The sequence below is a fragment of the Myiozetetes cayanensis genome, unplaced genomic scaffold, assembly GCF_022539395.1.
Source record: "Myiozetetes cayanensis isolate MyiCay16 unplaced genomic scaffold, myiCay2020 scf20-37, whole genome shotgun sequence".
In the NCBI taxonomy this organism is placed as follows: domain Eukaryota; kingdom Metazoa; phylum Chordata; class Aves; order Passeriformes; family Tyrannidae; genus Myiozetetes; species Myiozetetes cayanensis.
In genome coordinates this window covers 1333079-1350079 of record NW_026087412.1, presented here as the reverse complement: position 1 = coordinate 1350079, position 17001 = coordinate 1333079, and the positions used below count along the sequence as shown (strand labels likewise).

At 57.1% G+C, this 17001-nt stretch overlaps 1 protein-coding gene across 1 annotated transcript; it reads left to right on the top strand.

Annotated features, from left to right (window-relative positions):
• Nucleotides 1-1272: 1272 nt before the first annotated feature.
• Nucleotides 1273-17001, top strand: SYNGR3 (synaptogyrin 3). The gene is made up of 4 exons (XM_050317101.1): nt 1273-1396; nt 9418-9658; nt 12858-13000; nt 14741-17001. The coding sequence occupies exons 1-4, from the start codon at nt 1298-1300 to the stop codon at nt 14948-14950; spliced, it is 693 nt and encodes a 230-aa protein (XP_050173058.1). The 5' UTR covers nt 1273-1297; the 3' UTR covers nt 14951-17001.

Here is a 17001-nt window from a genome sequence, read left to right as displayed (position 1 = left end):
CAGTTCAATCCTGATCCCACCTGCCAGAGGGAACAGACTGACAGAGCTGTGACAGGCCAGAGCGAGCTGGAAATGGGGCCGAGCTGGAAATGTGGAATGCTTGGCTGTGTCACAGCCGTGTGAGTGAGGGGCTGAGCACACCTGGACACAGGTACCCCCTGTGATGTGGCAGCGACGCTGGTCCCTGCAGGGGGAGATGGAGCTGCAGGGACAGCAGGTGGGAGGAGAGCTGGTGGGGGAGCCGGAGAAGCCCCCGGCCCCAAAGCTCCGCATGCGTACTCCTCCCTGCGACGTTCCTGCAGCTCCCGTCCCAAGCACGGATGATGTCAGAGTTGTCATGGCATCGGTATCTATGGAACCGGGATCATCACCACGGTGCTAGGAAAACTAACTCAGGAGATGGTCCTGGAGCCCAGGGGGAACTCCCTTCCCAGTAATTGAGGGTTTCCCTCTAAGGCTCTTCTTTTTCCTCCTTCCCGCTGTCCATGGGGAGGGAGCAGGATGGGGGCTTGGCCTCCTGCAGTCCCCTGGCAGATCTGGGTGCCTCCTTTCCTGCGTGAGGAAAGCAAGAGCTTCTGCCCTGTCCGTCTTCGCTTCCCTTTTCTCGCACCAGCTGTGGGTGTGGAACAGTGACGAGCGGCCTCCAAACCTTCCCCTCTGCTCTCAACTGAAGGCCATGGAGCCTCTTGTGCCACAGTACCGTGGTGTCCCCAAGCACAGCTCACTGTCCCCAGCCATGGCATGGTGACCATGGCCATAGAATGGGGCCCATGGACACAGCACAGTGACACTGGCTGTGTGTGGTGCCCATACCCACAGTTCAGTGACAGTGGCTGTCACACTGTCACAGTGGCCGTGCCCACAGCCTGGTGACACTGTCACTCTGTCACACTGTCAGTGCCCGTGCCCACAGCCTGGTGACACTGTCACTGCCACCCTGTCACAGTGCCACAGTGCCCGTGCCCACAGCCCAGTGACACTGTCACTGCCACCCTGTCACAGTGCCACAGTGTCCATACCCACATCCCGGTGACACTGTCACTGTCACACTGTCACTGTCACACTGTCACAGTGTCCGTGCCCACAGCCCGGGCTCGTTGCGGGGGGAGCGCGCCCCTCGCCGGCCGCGCGCACCTGCGGGTGCCCCCGCCCCCCCCCCGGCGGGTGGTTCCTCCCGCCGCCCGCTCGCGGCGCTGCGGACGAGCCCACGCGGAGGGGCGCGGGGGGCGGGTGGGCAGGCGCGCGGCCGGCGCGGGGCGCGCGCGCGGGCTCGGCTCGGAGCGGGCGGCGGGGGAAGATGGAAGGAGCGTCCTTCGGAGCGGGCCGGGCGGGGGGGGCCATCGACCCCGTGGATTTCCTGAAGCAGCCGCAGACCCTGCTCCGGGTGACCACCTGGGTGAGGCGGCACGGCGGGGCCGGCGGCGGTGCGGGGCGGGGGGCAGTGCCCGCGCAGGGTGCGGTGCCCGCGCAGGGTGCGGTGCCCGCGGCATCGCCCGGTGCCCGTGCGGGGCCGGTGCCGGTGCGGTGCGGGTGCGGTGCGGGTGCGGTGCGGGTGCAGCGCGCCCGTTCCCGTTACAACGTGCCCGGTGCGGTGCGGCTGCGGCGGGGGGTGCCCGGCCCCGGGGGAGCCGGCAGGGAATTCCCTTGGGAATGGGGCAGGGAGCGGCGGGGGATGTGCCGCTGCCCGTGCCCGGGTCGGTGCTGGAGGATGGGGTGCGGAGCGGGAGGCAGAGGACATTTTCCTGCCTTCCACGCTCCGTGCATGCGTGTGTGTGACAGAAATCCGGGAGCCAGCCCTGCCCAGCTCCCCGTTCTGCTGGAGGGATGTCATGGGCTTTGGCCCTTTCCCATCCCTGAATTCCTGCCGCGGAGCACAGAACAGGCGGTGGGATGGGCTGTGCGGCCGCTCGGGGAAGGCTTTGGTGGTCCCCGAACAGGCAGCACAGGGAGCTGAGCTGGATGCCCAGGGGTGAGAACAGCCCCTAATTTGCCTCCCCAGCCTGGCTGTTCTGCTGAGATCTGCAGGTGTGCATGGCCTTGGGAGGTCGGGAATGCCGGGTCCTTCCCAAATGCCCCCAGTGGGAAGGGTCTGCCCAGCTCCAGTGCTTGGCTGGAGGCTGTGGATGAGCTGAGCTGGGCCAGGGATGGATCTGGGGCATCCAGCTTGATGTGGATGGGGCATTTTGGGCAGGCTTCAGGCACTTGGCAGCAGTTGTGTCCTAGAGGCATTGCCTCAGTCTAGAAAACTTGGTCTGGATGCACCTGGATCCTCCTGGATCCTCCTTGAGTGCAATGGCAAACTGTTGGCAGTGGTGTTGGTTTGGGGAATGGTTGGATACATCTGACCCAGTGTTGGTGAGTTGGGCCCGTGCAAAATAAATCTGTCATGTCACATCCAGAGAGCTCCCAGAGATCCTGTCAGGGATTGGACACTGCTGGAAGGCAGGACCAGGATATGGAATATAGAGATAAAATAAAGGTCCCAGCTTAGGAAATAATCTTGTGTGTATTTGGTGGCTGGCTTGTTCAGTGGTAAAATCCCTCGTCTCGTGGCTCTGTGTGCACAGGGAATTGGTGAAAACCAAGTGCTTACAACTGCAGAAACACATCAACTTAACTCGAAACAAGTGCAGGAACCACTGCTGTGGCCAGACACGGGATGTGTGCAGTGCTGTGTTTGCAATACTGGGAGTCAGCTCCAAAGCCCAGTGAGCAAAATGGGAGGTTTTGCTCTTTTCGGTGGGCTGGGGATTGGGCTGTGGAAGTTCCCCAGTAAAAGCCCTTTGGAGCCCTTTTCCCAGGTCTCACATTTGCTGGTAGATCTGTCAGGGACCCTTCTCCATTGCTGCTCCACTTTGGGGGGAGCCTTGGTTGGCTTTGGCTTGGCTGTTGCAGTCCTGTTACTGGTGCCTTAAACCACTTTAGGCTTAAAACTCTTTTCCCGTGTGAGCTGGGACTGCAGTTGGGTGGGAGGTGTGAGTGGGGGTTCCCTTCCCACCGGCTGTGTCTTGCAGGGTTGGCAGAGCAGAGCGTGCCCGGGCTCCTTCCGAGCGGCTGCTCTGCTGCTCTTGCCAGACAAAAGCCATGTCCAGGTGGAGATCTTGGCTGGAGGAGACAGCCAAAGGCTTTGCTGAGGTCTCTGCTGCCTCTCTGTTCTGTTCATTCGTGACTGCTGCCCTGGGCAAGCGTGGCAGTGCCGTGGCACCGGTGACATCCGCGCTGGCAGCCGGAGCAGGGACCAACGCCCGCCGTGCCGCTCCCGGATGCACAAAGCAAACACAGCCCTTCCCAGGCTTCCCTGCCTGCCATCCCCAGGGATCCAGGCTGCCCATGCCCTGGATGGTGATTCAAAAAGCCCTGGCTGAGGCTCAGTTTAGGTGTTGGGGTGGGCTTTCTTCACGTGGTTTTCCTTCTTGTGCTTTGGTGGTGCATCTTTGTAAACGTGGTTACCCTGGGCAGTCGGATCTCCCGTTGGAGGCATAACCCTTGCTGTGTGTGTGTTCCTTGGGGAAAAGAGGAGGGATCTGCCCAGGATGTGCTGGTTTGAGTGGGGTGGTGATGGAGAACCACCAGGAGGATTTGGGACCAGCCTTGTATGCCTGGAGTGAACGACTGGGTGCCGATGGCCATTGCTTGGGCTTCCCAACGAGCCACCACCAAAGGAGGGTTCAGTTCCTCTTTGTGACTCCAGCAGCAGCTTCAGGGCCGTGGGGCAGACCCTGAGCTGGCAAACATCTGAGGGACTGGCGAGTGAATGGTGACTTCAACACGGAAAGCCCCAAATGTCAGCGATGGCCAAAGGGGATTCCTGGTTCCACCTCACACCACAACCTCCCCCTCACAGAGTAATTCTGAGTATCTGAAGGGGGAAAAAAACGCTCCTGGCCCAAGCTGCAAAATCAAAAGCTGGAAAGAACCATTTAACAGTTCCTCATTCATCTCTTCCCCCTCCGTCTGATGCAGTTTGTCAGATGAAGATGTGATCGCTCCTGTGGTTTCCTTTTGAGACATTTTTTGCACAGCAAAACAGACTGGGTATTCACGAAGGATGCCCAGAGAATCATGAGTTCCTTTTGCTATCACTGCCTGTGCCAGCCAGGCTTTCAAGTGGCCACTCAGCTTTGCAGGAGAGTTGTTCACTTAACGTGCATTTAGGTTTGGATTTTAAAGACAGTTTTGGAAAATATTCTGAGAAATGTTTCCAGTAATTCCCGTGATTTCAGTCAGAGCAGCAGGAAAAGCGCGGTGCCTACACAGCTGGAAAACCCTTTCCTGCAACACTAGCAGCTGCCTGTCCTGATCTGCTGCCTCTTATTTCTGAAAGCTGAATAATTCCACAGTTCATCACCTGTGTCAGATGACCCCAAACTGTGTGGTGTGGTTGACACGCTGGAGAGAAGGGATGGAGCATCCAGAGGGACCGGGACAGCCTGAAGAGGTGGGACTGTGTGAACCTGCTGAGGTCCCACACAACCAAGTGCAAGGTCTTTCATGTGGGTTTGGGCAACCCTGAGCCCAAATAGAGGCTTGTTTGGGATGAGGGATGGGGAGCAGCCCTGAGGAGAAGCACTGGAGGCTGTTGGTTGGCTCAGCATGACCCGCAGTGCGTGTGTGGCTGCAGGAGGGCTGGTTTGAGGGGCTGTGGGGTGCAAGTGTGGCTTTGCTGGGATACAGCACACAGCTCTTGTGAAGGTTTGGAGCTGGGGCCTGGGAAGCTCCCTTTTGGGAGCAGACCTTGCCTGCTCCAGACGTCCTACGGATGCAGATGGAAGTGGCTGCTTGGCACAGCCAGGAGAACTCCCCAGGAGACATCAACGAGAAACACGAGGAGTAAGCTCTGGGCAGCTCTTGAGTTTTGCTGACTCTTGAGCACTTGGAGACTCTTGAGCTCTTAGAGAAGAGCTCCAAGGCTGCTCTGGCACTTAAGGAGCCCGTGGTGATCCTGAGAGTCATTACCATGATCTTAAATGCTTCAGACTTCAGTCTTGGCCACTTTTCAGCAGGGTCACCTGGTTCCTGCCTTAATTCTCTCTTTCCATGGGCAGTAGGTTGAAGGCAGAACTTAAATTTAACATTTTTGGTGATGGAATTTTGGGGAAGTTTCACTGCATCTGAGCTGAAAGTGGTTCTAACTTATCATTTTCTGTCATCGCTGGTCTCAGGCCCTGCTGGTGTGCCATGTGCTCAGATTGCAGTGCTAGATTAGGAACTCTGAATGGGCGCTGTGTTCCAGCACCTCTTACCACATCAGAAAAAGTAATTCAGTAAAAATCAGTCATGTGGCCGTCAACATGCATCCTCCCGAGCTGCTCAGCCTGGTGGACGTGTCCATAACCTGCTAGAGCCAGCATCAGACCACCTCTTTCTGTGCCAGGAACCGCCTCAGGTCTTCCCTCTGTGGTCGTAGCCGTAGTGCCGGGGGAGATCTGGCAGTGCCTAAAGCAGTTCTTCAGTCTTCACACCCTGCCATGAATTATGCAGATCTGTGCTGGAAACTTCCCCGTGACTGACAACTGCGAAGATAAACTGGGGAGGGACCCGGGGCCCGGTTCCCCCGCAGTCTGAGCTGGGTGGGCGTTGGGGGAGGCTGGTCCTCTGCCGAGGGTCCAGCTCATCCCTGAGCAGAGGGACGTGTGTGACTCGGCACGGGGGCTCAGGGAAACACGCAGTGCTAAGCGGGATTTGGCCCAGGCTAATTTGACCTTAATTGTTTTCCCTTCTGGTTTGATGGCCCATCCTTCGCTTGTGAGGCGGGAGGAGGGCCGAGCAGGGTGGCATTTGGCCCTCTGGTGCTCTGAGAGGGTCCCCCAGGGGTTGGTTCTGACTCCCTGGTGTGGTCTGTGCCCAGCCCCATTGATCAGGAGCCGCAACAGAGGAAATGATCCAGGGTTGTTTGTCTTCATGCATTTTGTTCCCTTGATGCTGACTTCAATGGTTGCTTGCGTGTGTAACCAAAGCAGGGTTTCGCAGTCTCCTACAACCCCACACCTTCTGGTGGTGTTTTTTATAGGTCCCAAATCAGTACAGCTCATCAGCAGCGGGAACATCTCACCTTAAAATGGCTGACAGTTCACACACCGAAGCTTTCAGCTCATGCTCTCTCATGTTATTTGCTTGTTATTTCCCTTGCTCTGGCTGTGCTCAGACCACGAAGTCTCCTGGAGCACGTTTTGGGTGCTGGGCTGCACAAGGCTGAAAGCAAGGGGGGTGAAAAATGTGTGTGTGCTGGGGTCCAACCAGTTCAAGCCCCAGGAGGGAACAGGGAGCTGCAGAGTATAACTCCAGAAGGGAGTCAGGCAGCCTGACCAGCCACTGGCCTCCAGATGGTAAAAACCTGGTGCAGAGAAGGCAGACAGATGGCTCCAGCTTTGTCCACACCTAAAAAGTGTCTCTCTCCACCGTGGGCACATGGGTGTCCCAGTGCCCTGGGCCCTGTGATGGCAGCTCTGGGTCCAGCAGAATCACAGAGTCCTGGAATGGTTTGGGTTGGAAAGGACCTTAAAGACCATCCAGTCCCACCCCCTGCCATGGGCAGGGACACCTTCCACCAGCCCAGGTTGCTCCAAGCCCCATCCAACCTGGCCTTGGACACTTGCAGAGATGGGGCAGCCACAGTTTCTCTGGGCAACGCTGTGCCAGGGCCTGCCCACCCTCACAGGGGAGAAGACCTGTCCTGTTGTGCCGTGTCCCAGAAATGCTGGCTGGCGTGGAGAGGACTCCTCTCTTGCTTGGAAACAAACTTTAAACTGGGGGAACTGGGCAGCTTGGCCTTCACTACAGACTGAGGTGGCTGTTTCTCCCTGGTTTGGTGGAGCACAAGCTCCCTTTGCCCTTGCCTGAGTGTCCAAGCACTTCCCACACCTCCTGACCAGCCTTGTGCTCCCTGCCAGGATGGGAGTGAGGCGCTGGAGCTCCTCTGAGTGGCTGAAATGCCCCTCTGAATGGACAGGCTGGGAGAAGGGAGCTCTGCCCTCCCCATCCTGCCTGCAGCAGGAGGCAGAGGAGCACTGACAGCCTGTGCTGCCGGTTGTGTTGGGTTGTTCAGCTGGAAAATGGAGTGTCCTGTGAAGGCTCCTTGGCAGATCCTCTGAGATATCGCTCAGGCCCATGAAAATCTCACTCACAGTGCAAAATCTGACCCTGTGTTTTCACTTTCAGGTCTCTGGCTGGGGGGTTGGGCCACTGTGGTTTGTAGGGGTGATTAGAAAATGGCACTTGTTTTGCATGAAGTTTAAAACACACGGGGTTTATTTTCCCCCATCTACCCACATTTTCTCAAAAAAAAAAAAAAAAAAGGCATTTTTTCATCTGTACTTAGAATGACAACCCCAAATTTATTCTCACTAAAATGTTTTACCAGCACCAGTTGGGTTTTTTTTTAAAGAAAAACTAACATTTCAAACACGGGGCGAGGGAGAGAAAGCCCGTGGAGAGGCGTGTTTTGACAGGAGTGTTTCAGCCAGAGCTGATGTTTTGAGCTCATCTATCAAACATGTGCACTTGCAATTCGTTACTATTTTGGCCACCCAAGAAGCAGCTGCACTTCCCATGTTTTGGACACCAAAACGTGGTCCTGGGGGGGGGTCTTTTGGGATGAGCCACCAAAAGCACGAGGAGGTTGTTACTGCTGGGAGAACGGAGTAAAACCCCTCTCAGAGGAGCTGAGTACAAGTTTGCTGCCCTGCCAGAGCAGTCATAGTGTGGAATCAGAGGCTCTCAATTATTCATGATTTCCAGAATCGCACTATTTCTTCCAGGGCCTGTTTTATAAACGCTGTTGCTATTTCTGATGGCAAATAACAATTTTGCATTATTTATGAACGGATTTTTTACAACTGCTGATGTTACAGCTGCTGCCAAAGCACTGGGAAAATCATTATTGCTGTTTGTTGTTGTTTCTTCCTTACATGCAGCCCCCTTTGTTGTGTGCACGGTGATGGTGGTGATGATGATGATGGTGATGATGATGAGATAAACTGGCACTGGTGAGGAAGAACAGGGTGCAGATGCCAGTGGGTGACTTAGGTGGCCACTGAGCTTGTGGCTGGTGCTCAGAGCTGAGCTGAGCTGGGGGTGGATGGGGGACAGGACCCCAGGTCGTGGTTAAATTCCAAGAGCAGGAAGGTCTGGTGACCTCCCTGGAGGTTGGAAAAGCCCTCCCAGCCCACGGATCCCCCCTGTGCCCCATCCCCACCCTGTCCCCTAACCCACAGCACTGAGTGCCACGACCCGGCCTGCCTTGGACACCTCCAGGGCTGGGCACTCCAAACCTCCCTGGGCAGCCCCTGCCAGTGCCTGACAACCCCTTCTGTGAAGAAATTCTTCCTGATGCCCAACCTGCACCTGCCCTTGCATCACTGTGTCCTCTCATCTGAAGAAGCTCTGGCCCAGCTTCACCCCAGCACTGGAAGGAGTTTGGAGGGGATAAATCCAAATTAATTCCAAAATAATTAATTTAATTAATTAAAGCCGGGCAGGGATGCAGGCAGGGATGCAGGCAGGGATGCAGGGAGCAGTGCTGGCAGCCAGGGCTGAGATCAGAGGTTCACAGTAGGATGGACGGTGCCTGCAGGCCTGGCTCCCCTCCTGCTCTCAGCCTGAGATCCAGCCCTGGGGCGCACTTCCAGGCTCTGAGGGAGCGGGATCCAGAGCGGATTGGGATGCAGCTGGTCCCGCAGCTTCCCTCCTGCCTTTGGTGTTGGGAGATAAGGGAATTACTTCAGCCTGCAGCGTGGTGAATGGAATTAGTGCAGGCTGCTGCTGCCACCCGCTCCTTCCCTGCCTGAGGGATGAGACACCCCCTGGTCCCAGCCACCAGCAGCCCCCTGCCCTTCCCTCCCTCTCAGGGCCCAAACCAGGTCACTGGATAATGAGGGTAGGTGCTGCATCCTCCAGCCCCTGCCAAGCCAGGTGCAAAATTGCCCAGTCATTGCCAGGGCAGCCTGTCCCCTGTGCCCAGGTGAGCTGCTCCCCACCTCCCTGCCTGTGTCCCCTTCCACCAGGCATCCAGTCCTTCCCTGGCTCAGCCCTCAGCAGCTCCGTTACCTCCCGGCTCCACAGGGACACGGGGAGTTTATCAGAGCAGCCTGATGGTGGAGAGCAGCACGAGCACAAAGACTGTGCAGAGACTGCCCCGTCTGTTTATTTTTACCCTCCCCAGCCTGTCTGGAGAAAACACCCTTGAAATACTCTGCAAAGCAGGGCACTGAAAGGCAGGCAGGCTCGCAGAGGAGGACCACCAGGTACCATCCACCGGCCCTCTGGCTGGAGCCACCAACCAGACGGGAGTCAGGATCCGTCTGGCAAACGCCGTGTTGCCATGGAGGCGAGGCCAGGATTGAATCCAATTACGTTGCTGCTGCAAAAGGGAGGTAAATGTAAACAGCAGCAAGTTGTGTTCCCTCCTTCCTCCCGCAGATCTTCTCCATCGTGGTGTTTGGCTCCATCGTGAACGAGTGCTACGTGAACAAGGACAGCCAGAACCCCGAGCTGCTCTGCATCTTCAACGAGAATGAGAGCGCCTGCAGCTACGGCATCGCCGTCGGCATCATCGCCTTCTTCGGCTGCATCTTCTTCTTCGTGGTGGACCTGTACTTCCAGCAGATCAGCAGCGTCAAGGACCGCAAGAGGGCCGTGCTGCTGGACCTCGGCTTCTCAGGTAGCTCTGCCGGGGCAGGAAGGGAGGGCTCTGGCTCCGCGGGCCGGGGCTGTGCCTGCAGCTCCACCCCCGAGTCCTTCCCTCTCCCCCACGGCCTGACCCAGCTCCAGTGCCTTGTCCAGGGGGAACATTGTCCCATCCAGCCCTGAGCTCAGGGGCAGTGGTGAGGAAGCTGGATGTGGTGGCTTGGGTGTCCCACTCGCCTGTGTGGCTTCTGCAACTGGAGACGTTTGCTGAGCTGGCTTTGGTTGAGGCCACACAGAGAAGTGAGGCTTGGTGGTCACATGTCAGAGACCAGACGGGATGTTTTGCCCTCCCAGATCAATTTCTGGCTCATGAAAAGGTGGTTTCATCAGTTGTGCTGAGTCTGGTTTCACTCTGTGTTTGGAGCGGAGCAGAAGCAACTTCTGCACCCCACTGGGCCCCCTTGCTGTGGGCAGGGGGTTTGGGACCCCCAGGGCTGGTATGGATCTTCTGTGCCCTCTGGACCCCCTGGACCTGAGGCTGATCCGTGCAGACAGGAGCAGGCAGGATGCCTGGAGCTGGGATGGAACATCTTCTGCTCGGCTGCTGTGGGAGCTGCCTGGCTCTGCTGGCAGCTGATGTTCCCCATTCCCAGGCTCTCGTGTCAGCCAAGTCTGAAGGTGATTTATCCAGCACAGGCATCGCTGATGGCTCTCTGTCCCAGATGAGAACATCCATCATCACCTCCCTGTGCTGGCCTGTCACTGAGGGTGTTCTCTCCCTGCTGAAAAGCTCATTTCCATGGTGCTGCAGCTCCAGCCCTTGTTAGATAATATTTACAGCCCCTTCCATGGGGCTCAGTGCCTGAAACTCTTGGATTCAAGCAGAAGGGGAACATCACATCCATCTTCTGGCTGCTGCTGCATGTGGCAGCGTGAGGCTGCAATCCTCCCTCCCTGCCTTCCACCTCCTCCTGGCAGCCCTTTGCTCCCTGCCAGGGATGTGGGATTCTCCCAGGTTGCTCCAAGTCCCATCCAGCCTGGCCTTGGACACTTGCAGTAATGGGGCAGCCACAGCTTCTCTGGGCAAGCTGTGCCAGGGCCTGCCCACCCTCACAGGGAAGGATTTCTTCCTAAAATGCACCTGGGAAATAACTGGGGGGTAGCACTGGGACACAGACAGGGGGTCAGGCAGGGCCACCACACTGCAAACAGCATTAGCAACTTTCTCTTCCAGCTGCTCTTCCAGCTGCTCCTGTAGACATGCATTTGCTTGGGACCAGGCTCTGATTAGGGTGGTAACACATCTTTCCTGGTGTTTGCACTCTGTTGTCTGCAGATCCTAAAATGATAATTATCTCCTGGCTCCTGTGGCGCTTCCTGGTGTTTTCCCTTTCCCCAGCGTGCTGGAGGGTGTGGAGCTGCTGCTGGAGCAGCTGGAGCTGGCACTGGCACGTGCGGCCTCGCCACGTCACTGCCAGCTCAGCCCTCTTTGTGGAGGGTTTAAAAGCTGTGTCAGTCCTCCAAACTTTGAACCACAGCTGGCTCGTGTTTCTGGAGATGCTCTCCGTGCCTGACCCCCTCTCCTCCACCAGCAATACCTGCCTTCCCACGGCACCGCAGGGAATCCTCCTCTCAGGGCTGAGCTGATGTGGAGGGGAAAGGCTGCTCTCTACATCCCCACACCCCTGGGAAGTCCACATGGGTGGCAGGAGGAGCAGCCCCGGGGACACAACGCTGCCCGACGGTGTCAGGATGAGGAGGGTCAGCGCCTCACTCACCGCGTGCTGCAGAGGAATTTGGCAGCTGCAGTACCTGGCACAGCCGGTGCACGGCCGGGGATGTGCATGATGTCACTTTAACTCCTGAAAGCCCTCGGGTGACAGCAGTGACAGATGGGCTGTGATGGCACTGGGGGCCCAGACTCACCTCACACCAGCCAGCACCATCTCTGGGCTGTGCATCCCCTTGGGTCCAAATTTAGGGGCTGGATCTGCTTCCCACAGTGGGGAACAGCTGCTGGTAAAGCCCCTTTGTAACAGAGCTGGGGAGCAGAAAACATCTCTGTCCCTGAGGACCTTTAAGGAATAAACCCCAGAGGTCACCGACAGCAAATCGTCATCCTAAGGGGAAGTGAAAGTGCAGACAGGGAGATTTGGTGGGTTTGGTGACAGGAGCAGCTGCTTCTGGTGAAATGCCTGCACTTTGGGAAGGGAAAGCCTGGCTGATCCTTGCTGTCAGGGCAGTCTCCTGGCCAGGCTGATGGGAGTGTGGATGGGGGGGAAGCCCCAAGCCCAGCTGTGCAGAAGGAGACAAAGAACGTGGCTTCTTAAAGTGCAGTTAGGAGCAAACTGTGGGCCCTGGGACTCCAGCACCGGCTGGGGATGCTCATGTGCATTTTATATCATACTTAGGGACAACTGGCAAGGTAAAAGGAAATGAAGGGGAATAAAGGAAGGTTCTTCCTCTCCCTGCAGTCAGCCAGACAGCAGCCCCAGGGGACTGGCAGTTGGCAGCTCAGACTGATGTGCTGATGATCCATGGGAAGGTGCTGGGTGGGATCAGCACCAGGAATCGGCATCAGATCAGAATCCCCGGCATCCACACATGCACTGACATCCAAATTGGAGGGTGGGGGGACCTCAGGAAAGCTGGAGACCCTTAAAACAGCATCCTGGGAGGCTCCAGGTCGTGCAGCTCCTCCTCCCAGGTCTGGAAAGCATCCCTGCTCCTTAGGCTGTGTGCTCTTGGCTTGTTTCTTGACTGTTTGCTGAGCTCCTTGGCAGCTGGCAGAGCTGTTGGCTGGTGATTGAATTAAGGGAGCTGCAGCCATATCTTGCTCAGCCAGCTTTGGTTCCAGTAAGGAATAATCACCAGAGTATTTTTGCTCAGTTCCACAGACCCAGAGGGATTCTCTGCAGGGAGGAGCAGAACTGTCACAGAATCACAGAGCCATGGAATGGGTTGGGTTGGAAGAGACCTTAAAGCTCATCCAGTTTCACCTCCTGCCATGGGCAGGGACACCTTCCACTAGCCCAGGTTGCTCCAACCTGGCCTTGGACACTCCCAGGGCTGGGGCAGCCACAGCTTCTCTGGGCAACCTGTGCCAGGGCCTGCCCACCCTCCCAGGGAAGGATCCCTTCCCAGTATCCCATCTGAACGTACCCTTTGCAGCAGCAGATGGGGTCCTTGCAGGAGAGGAGGTGACAGCCCTGACCAGCTCTGCTCCCTTCCAGGTTTCCTGGCCTTCCTGTGGTTCGTGGCCTTCTGCTTCCTGGCCAACCAGTGGCAGCGGACGACGCTCACCAGGGGCTTTGCTCAGGGGGCCGACGCCGCTCGGGCAGCCATCACCTTCTCCTTCTTCTCCATCATCACCTGGGTGAGTGCAGCCTGAGCTGGGCTGGCCAGGCCAGGAACAAAACCTGCTCTGGGCCCAGCGCTGGGCGGGAGGAGGAATCTGGGGAGGGTTTGGAGAAGTGAATCCTGGTGGGCACCGAGGGGCTGCGCGGAGGGAACTGCGGGTCCTCCGCAGATAAAACTGGTGGTTTCTCACCCAGGAAGCATCAGCTCGGTCCCCTCTCGCTGGGGGATTCCAGGCTTCCCCTTCTCCTGCGCCTGGGAAGTTGTGTTCCTGTGGAAAATGTGTCACCAGCCACGAGCTGCCCTGGTTTTGGGGCCTCGTTAGAGCCCCGGGGGCAGCTCAGCTGGGAGCAAACCAGTCCCCAGGAGCAGATCACTGCTCTGAGCTGGCTTCATGGGGTGGCAGGGGGATTTTGGGAGCTCTCAGGCTCATCAGCTCCCTGGGAGAAGGCAGGCTGGTCCCTCTGCTGTGCACCCAGAGGCAGGGGCTTGTAGAATCCCCCTTTGTGCATCCCCAGGGCCCACAGGGGCAGGGGAATTTCCCACAGCTGCTGGACCCCACATGTCCTGGGGGCCTGTTCCACTCAGGGGGCTCCTGATCCAGAGGCTGTGTGTGGAGAAGCCGGGTGTCACCTCCACTCCTGCAGTTTTCCCCGGGCAGAGAGCCCCAGGATGTGCCCTAATTCCATATTGCCTTAAGGGAATTGGGGCAAAAGCTGGCCTGAGGTTTTCCAGCATCTGCCTGGCTCCAATTCCTCACCAGTTCAACTGCTCCCTGCTTTATGATTATCCAGATAAATCTCTTTTAATCCCAGCTCCCCACAGCTCTTCTCCATCACTGTACTGCCTGAGTGCCCGTTGAGTGCAGCCCCCAGGGAGGGAGGTGTCCCCCATCCCCTCAGCATCTGCTGCCACCCCGGGCGGGGCAGTGGGGACACCACTCCCATGTTACCATCGCAGAGGGTTGTCAGGATGGTTGGGAAGCCATTCTCGGTGTCTACAGGCATTTTTTTTCCCCTCCTGAGCCTGTCATTTATAAACTAATTGACTTGTTAATGAAACCTCCTGAAATCAGAGCGAGCGCGGGGCACTCGCGGCTCTGCCGCCCACATTGCCCACCCTTTGTGACCTCAATTCTGCCAACCTGGAGGAGGGTGAAGGAGTCTCGGCAGAACTGACCTATTTTCCTGGCCTGGCACTTGTCGGTTTTCCCTCCCCACAGCACAGGGGTTTATTGGTGCCAGCAGTGTCAAATCTGCACAGCCAGGGGGTCTCGAGCCCAGGCTGCAACCCCCACCCCAGACACAGCTTTGGGGTCAACCTGTCACACAGAAAGTGTAGTGTTACGGGGTGGGCTTTGGGGTTGGATTAGCTCATGGTTATAATGGAGTGGGGCAGCAGCTTCCTGGGATGTTGCCATGTGCTCAGTGCTGGGGACGTGGGGTCCTGGGTGAACTCAGGGTCCTGGGGGAAAGTGGGGTCTTGGAGGGACATGGGATCCTGGGGGGGGATGTGAGATCCTGAGGGGGTTGTGGGATCCTGGAGCGAAGTGGGGTCCTGGGGGAGTGCAAGGTCCTGGGAGGACAGGAGGTCCTGAGGGGTCACTGGGAATACACAGGGTCCTGGGGCTTGTGGGACACTGGGGCTGTGCAGGGTCCTGGGGGTTGTGGGACACTGGGGCCATGCAGGGTCCTGGGGGGGTTGTGGGATGCTGGGGCCATGCAGGTTGCCCCCCCTGACCTCCCTCCCTCTCCCCCAGGTGGTGCTGGCAGTGAGGGCCCTGCAGAGGTACCGCCTGGGCACGGACATGTCGCTCTTTGCCACCGACCAGTTCCCCGCCGACCCGAGCGCGCCGTACCCGGGGTACCCCGTGGGCAGCGGCACCGAGAGCACGGAGACCTACCAGAGCCCCCCCTTCACCGAGACCTTAGAGGCCAACCCCAAAGGTTACCAAGTGCCAGCGTACTGAGGGCCCGGGGCGTCCCCGGGGCCGCGTCCCACGGTGCAGCACCGGACCCGGCCGATCCCAAATGTATTCAGTCCCATTTTCCTTGCCGTGGCCACTCAGTGCTGGGTCCCTTTATTAGCTCGTTGTGCAGTGAATTCTGTACAGTGGTATTGGTTCTTGTCTTACCTGTCCCAGGGTTTCTAAAAGCAGTGTTCCCTCTAAGCCAGAAGGAAGGAAGGTTGTTGCCACATCACCTACTCGTGGGGAAGGAAGATGAATAAATGCCCTCTGTAAGCCTTGGTGCCGGGTGCTGGCTCTGCTGGGAATGCCCAGGACACCTTTTCCTCTTAGAAAGCAGTAGCTGAGGGGTTATTTCTCTCGTTCTGAGGAGTTATTTATCTTGTTCTTCCAGAGCTAACACAGAATCCGTTGAGGGTGGGTGGGCGGTGGGGAGGGTTGGGCTCCCGCTGAGGAGCTTTCCAGTCCATGTTCCATGGAAAGTGCCAAATTCACAAGGAAGTAAGTGGTGTCTGTGTTACTTTTCTTTGTATATATTTACTGTACAAAACAAATATCCAAACAGGTGTTTAAACTTGGCTTAGAGGCACAGGGGGGTCACAGTGGGCCGGGATGGAGGTCAATATCCAGATTAATTCTGTGCTTCTATGGGTTCTGGTCCAGGGTGTAAAAAGTTACTGTTTGAAACTGCAAACCAGTTCAGCAGTAGCTGGCTGCTAACTGGGAATAGCCTGTGATCAGTGGGATATGGCACGTTGTGGTTCTGTTTCTTCTCCAGGGATTAGGGAAGTTTGCAAATTCACGAGGGGTTTCTGGCTGGCAGTGCTGCCGTGTCCTCCTGCTCCGCCCTGGCTCCAAGGCTGGGGGCTCAGACACAAAGTCCAAGGCCATTAGGAGCGATATTGGACTTGTGTTTTCATACTGGGAGCAGCCACCATCTGTCAGCTGCAGCAGAACCCCAGGAGGGGACATGTGTGTCACCCTGCGGTCTCCAGAAATGAGGAATTCAGGCAGGGAGCTGGAAAGGCTTCACAGGCCACTGCAGTCCCTCCTGAGTGGGCTCACGGCCCCGTTTGGAAATGGTGGGGGGAGAGAGTCAGTGAAAAGCAGCCAGGAAAGAGGCTCAGTTTGAGTTTCAGCTGCAAAATTCCTGCCTTGTAAAAACAAAACGTGTAAAATCCAGTGGGTCCTCGTCAGCCACCTGCTGGCTTTCCCTTCCAGCTTTCCCTGCCGGCTTTCCCTGCTGACCTTCCCTGCCTGTCCCGTGGCTGATCCAGGCCGGGTGTCACTGAGGACTGAGCAGAGGAGCTGAAACTTGAATTCTTGACCCCCTTGGTGGCAGCTCCATCCCTGGAGACCCCCGGCTCTCCCAGCTCTCCGGCATTCCGGGGTCTTGCCTTGCCAGTTCCCTCCGGCAAAGCCGCCGCTGCCTTCGCCCTGTGAGGAGCAGCAGTCACTGCCTGCCCCTCCCCGTGGAGCAGGTCCTGGTCACCACCACCACAGCTCATTCCTGCTGCTGGATCACATTTAAACACACCGATTAATCAGCAGCAAAGCCTCCCGAGCGATCGCTGGGGTGGCAAAGCACATTCCCTGCCTCCCTCCATGAGCTCCACGAGCATTCCCAGCGAGGGCTGGCTGTGCCAGTGCTGAGCTCCTCACAGGACACCCAAACCCCAGTGTGGCCTAAATGAATTCCAGGATCTTTGTGGTTTTGTGGAGCCAGTCTTGCTGGGAAAGGAAAAAAAACCCCAAGGATTTGAATGCAGGGTCTGGTAGAACTGTAGCAATATTTTTCCTTAGAGGGAACACTGAAACTTTAGCAGCACAACCAGTACTTGTGTTAATATTTTAGAAAAAATTATAATCAATTTAAATGTTTAAATTGATTGTACGTGAGATAATGTTCGTTGGGTACAGTGTATTTTTTCTAACTATAATATAACTGTTCCAGAGTTTTCCTTGTATCCGTGAAGAGCTAAAGCTGTGTCTGCCTGCGGGCCGTGTCCTGCCCCCTGTACCCCCCCGTGCTGAATATTACACGCTCTGAATGT

Coding starts and splice junctions, on each gene's coding strand:
- SYNGR3 (XM_050317101.1), top strand. CDS start 1,298: ATGGAAGGAGCGTCCTTCGGAGCGGGCCGGGCGGGGGGGGCCATCGAC. Junction 1,397..9,417: donor TGCTCCGGGTGACCACCTGG/GTGAGGCGGCAC, acceptor TTCCTCCCGCAG/ATCTTCTCCATCGTGGTGTT. Junction 13,001..14,740: donor TCTTCTCCATCATCACCTGG/GTGAGTGCAGCC, acceptor CCTCTCCCCCAG/GTGGTGCTGGCAGTGAGGGC.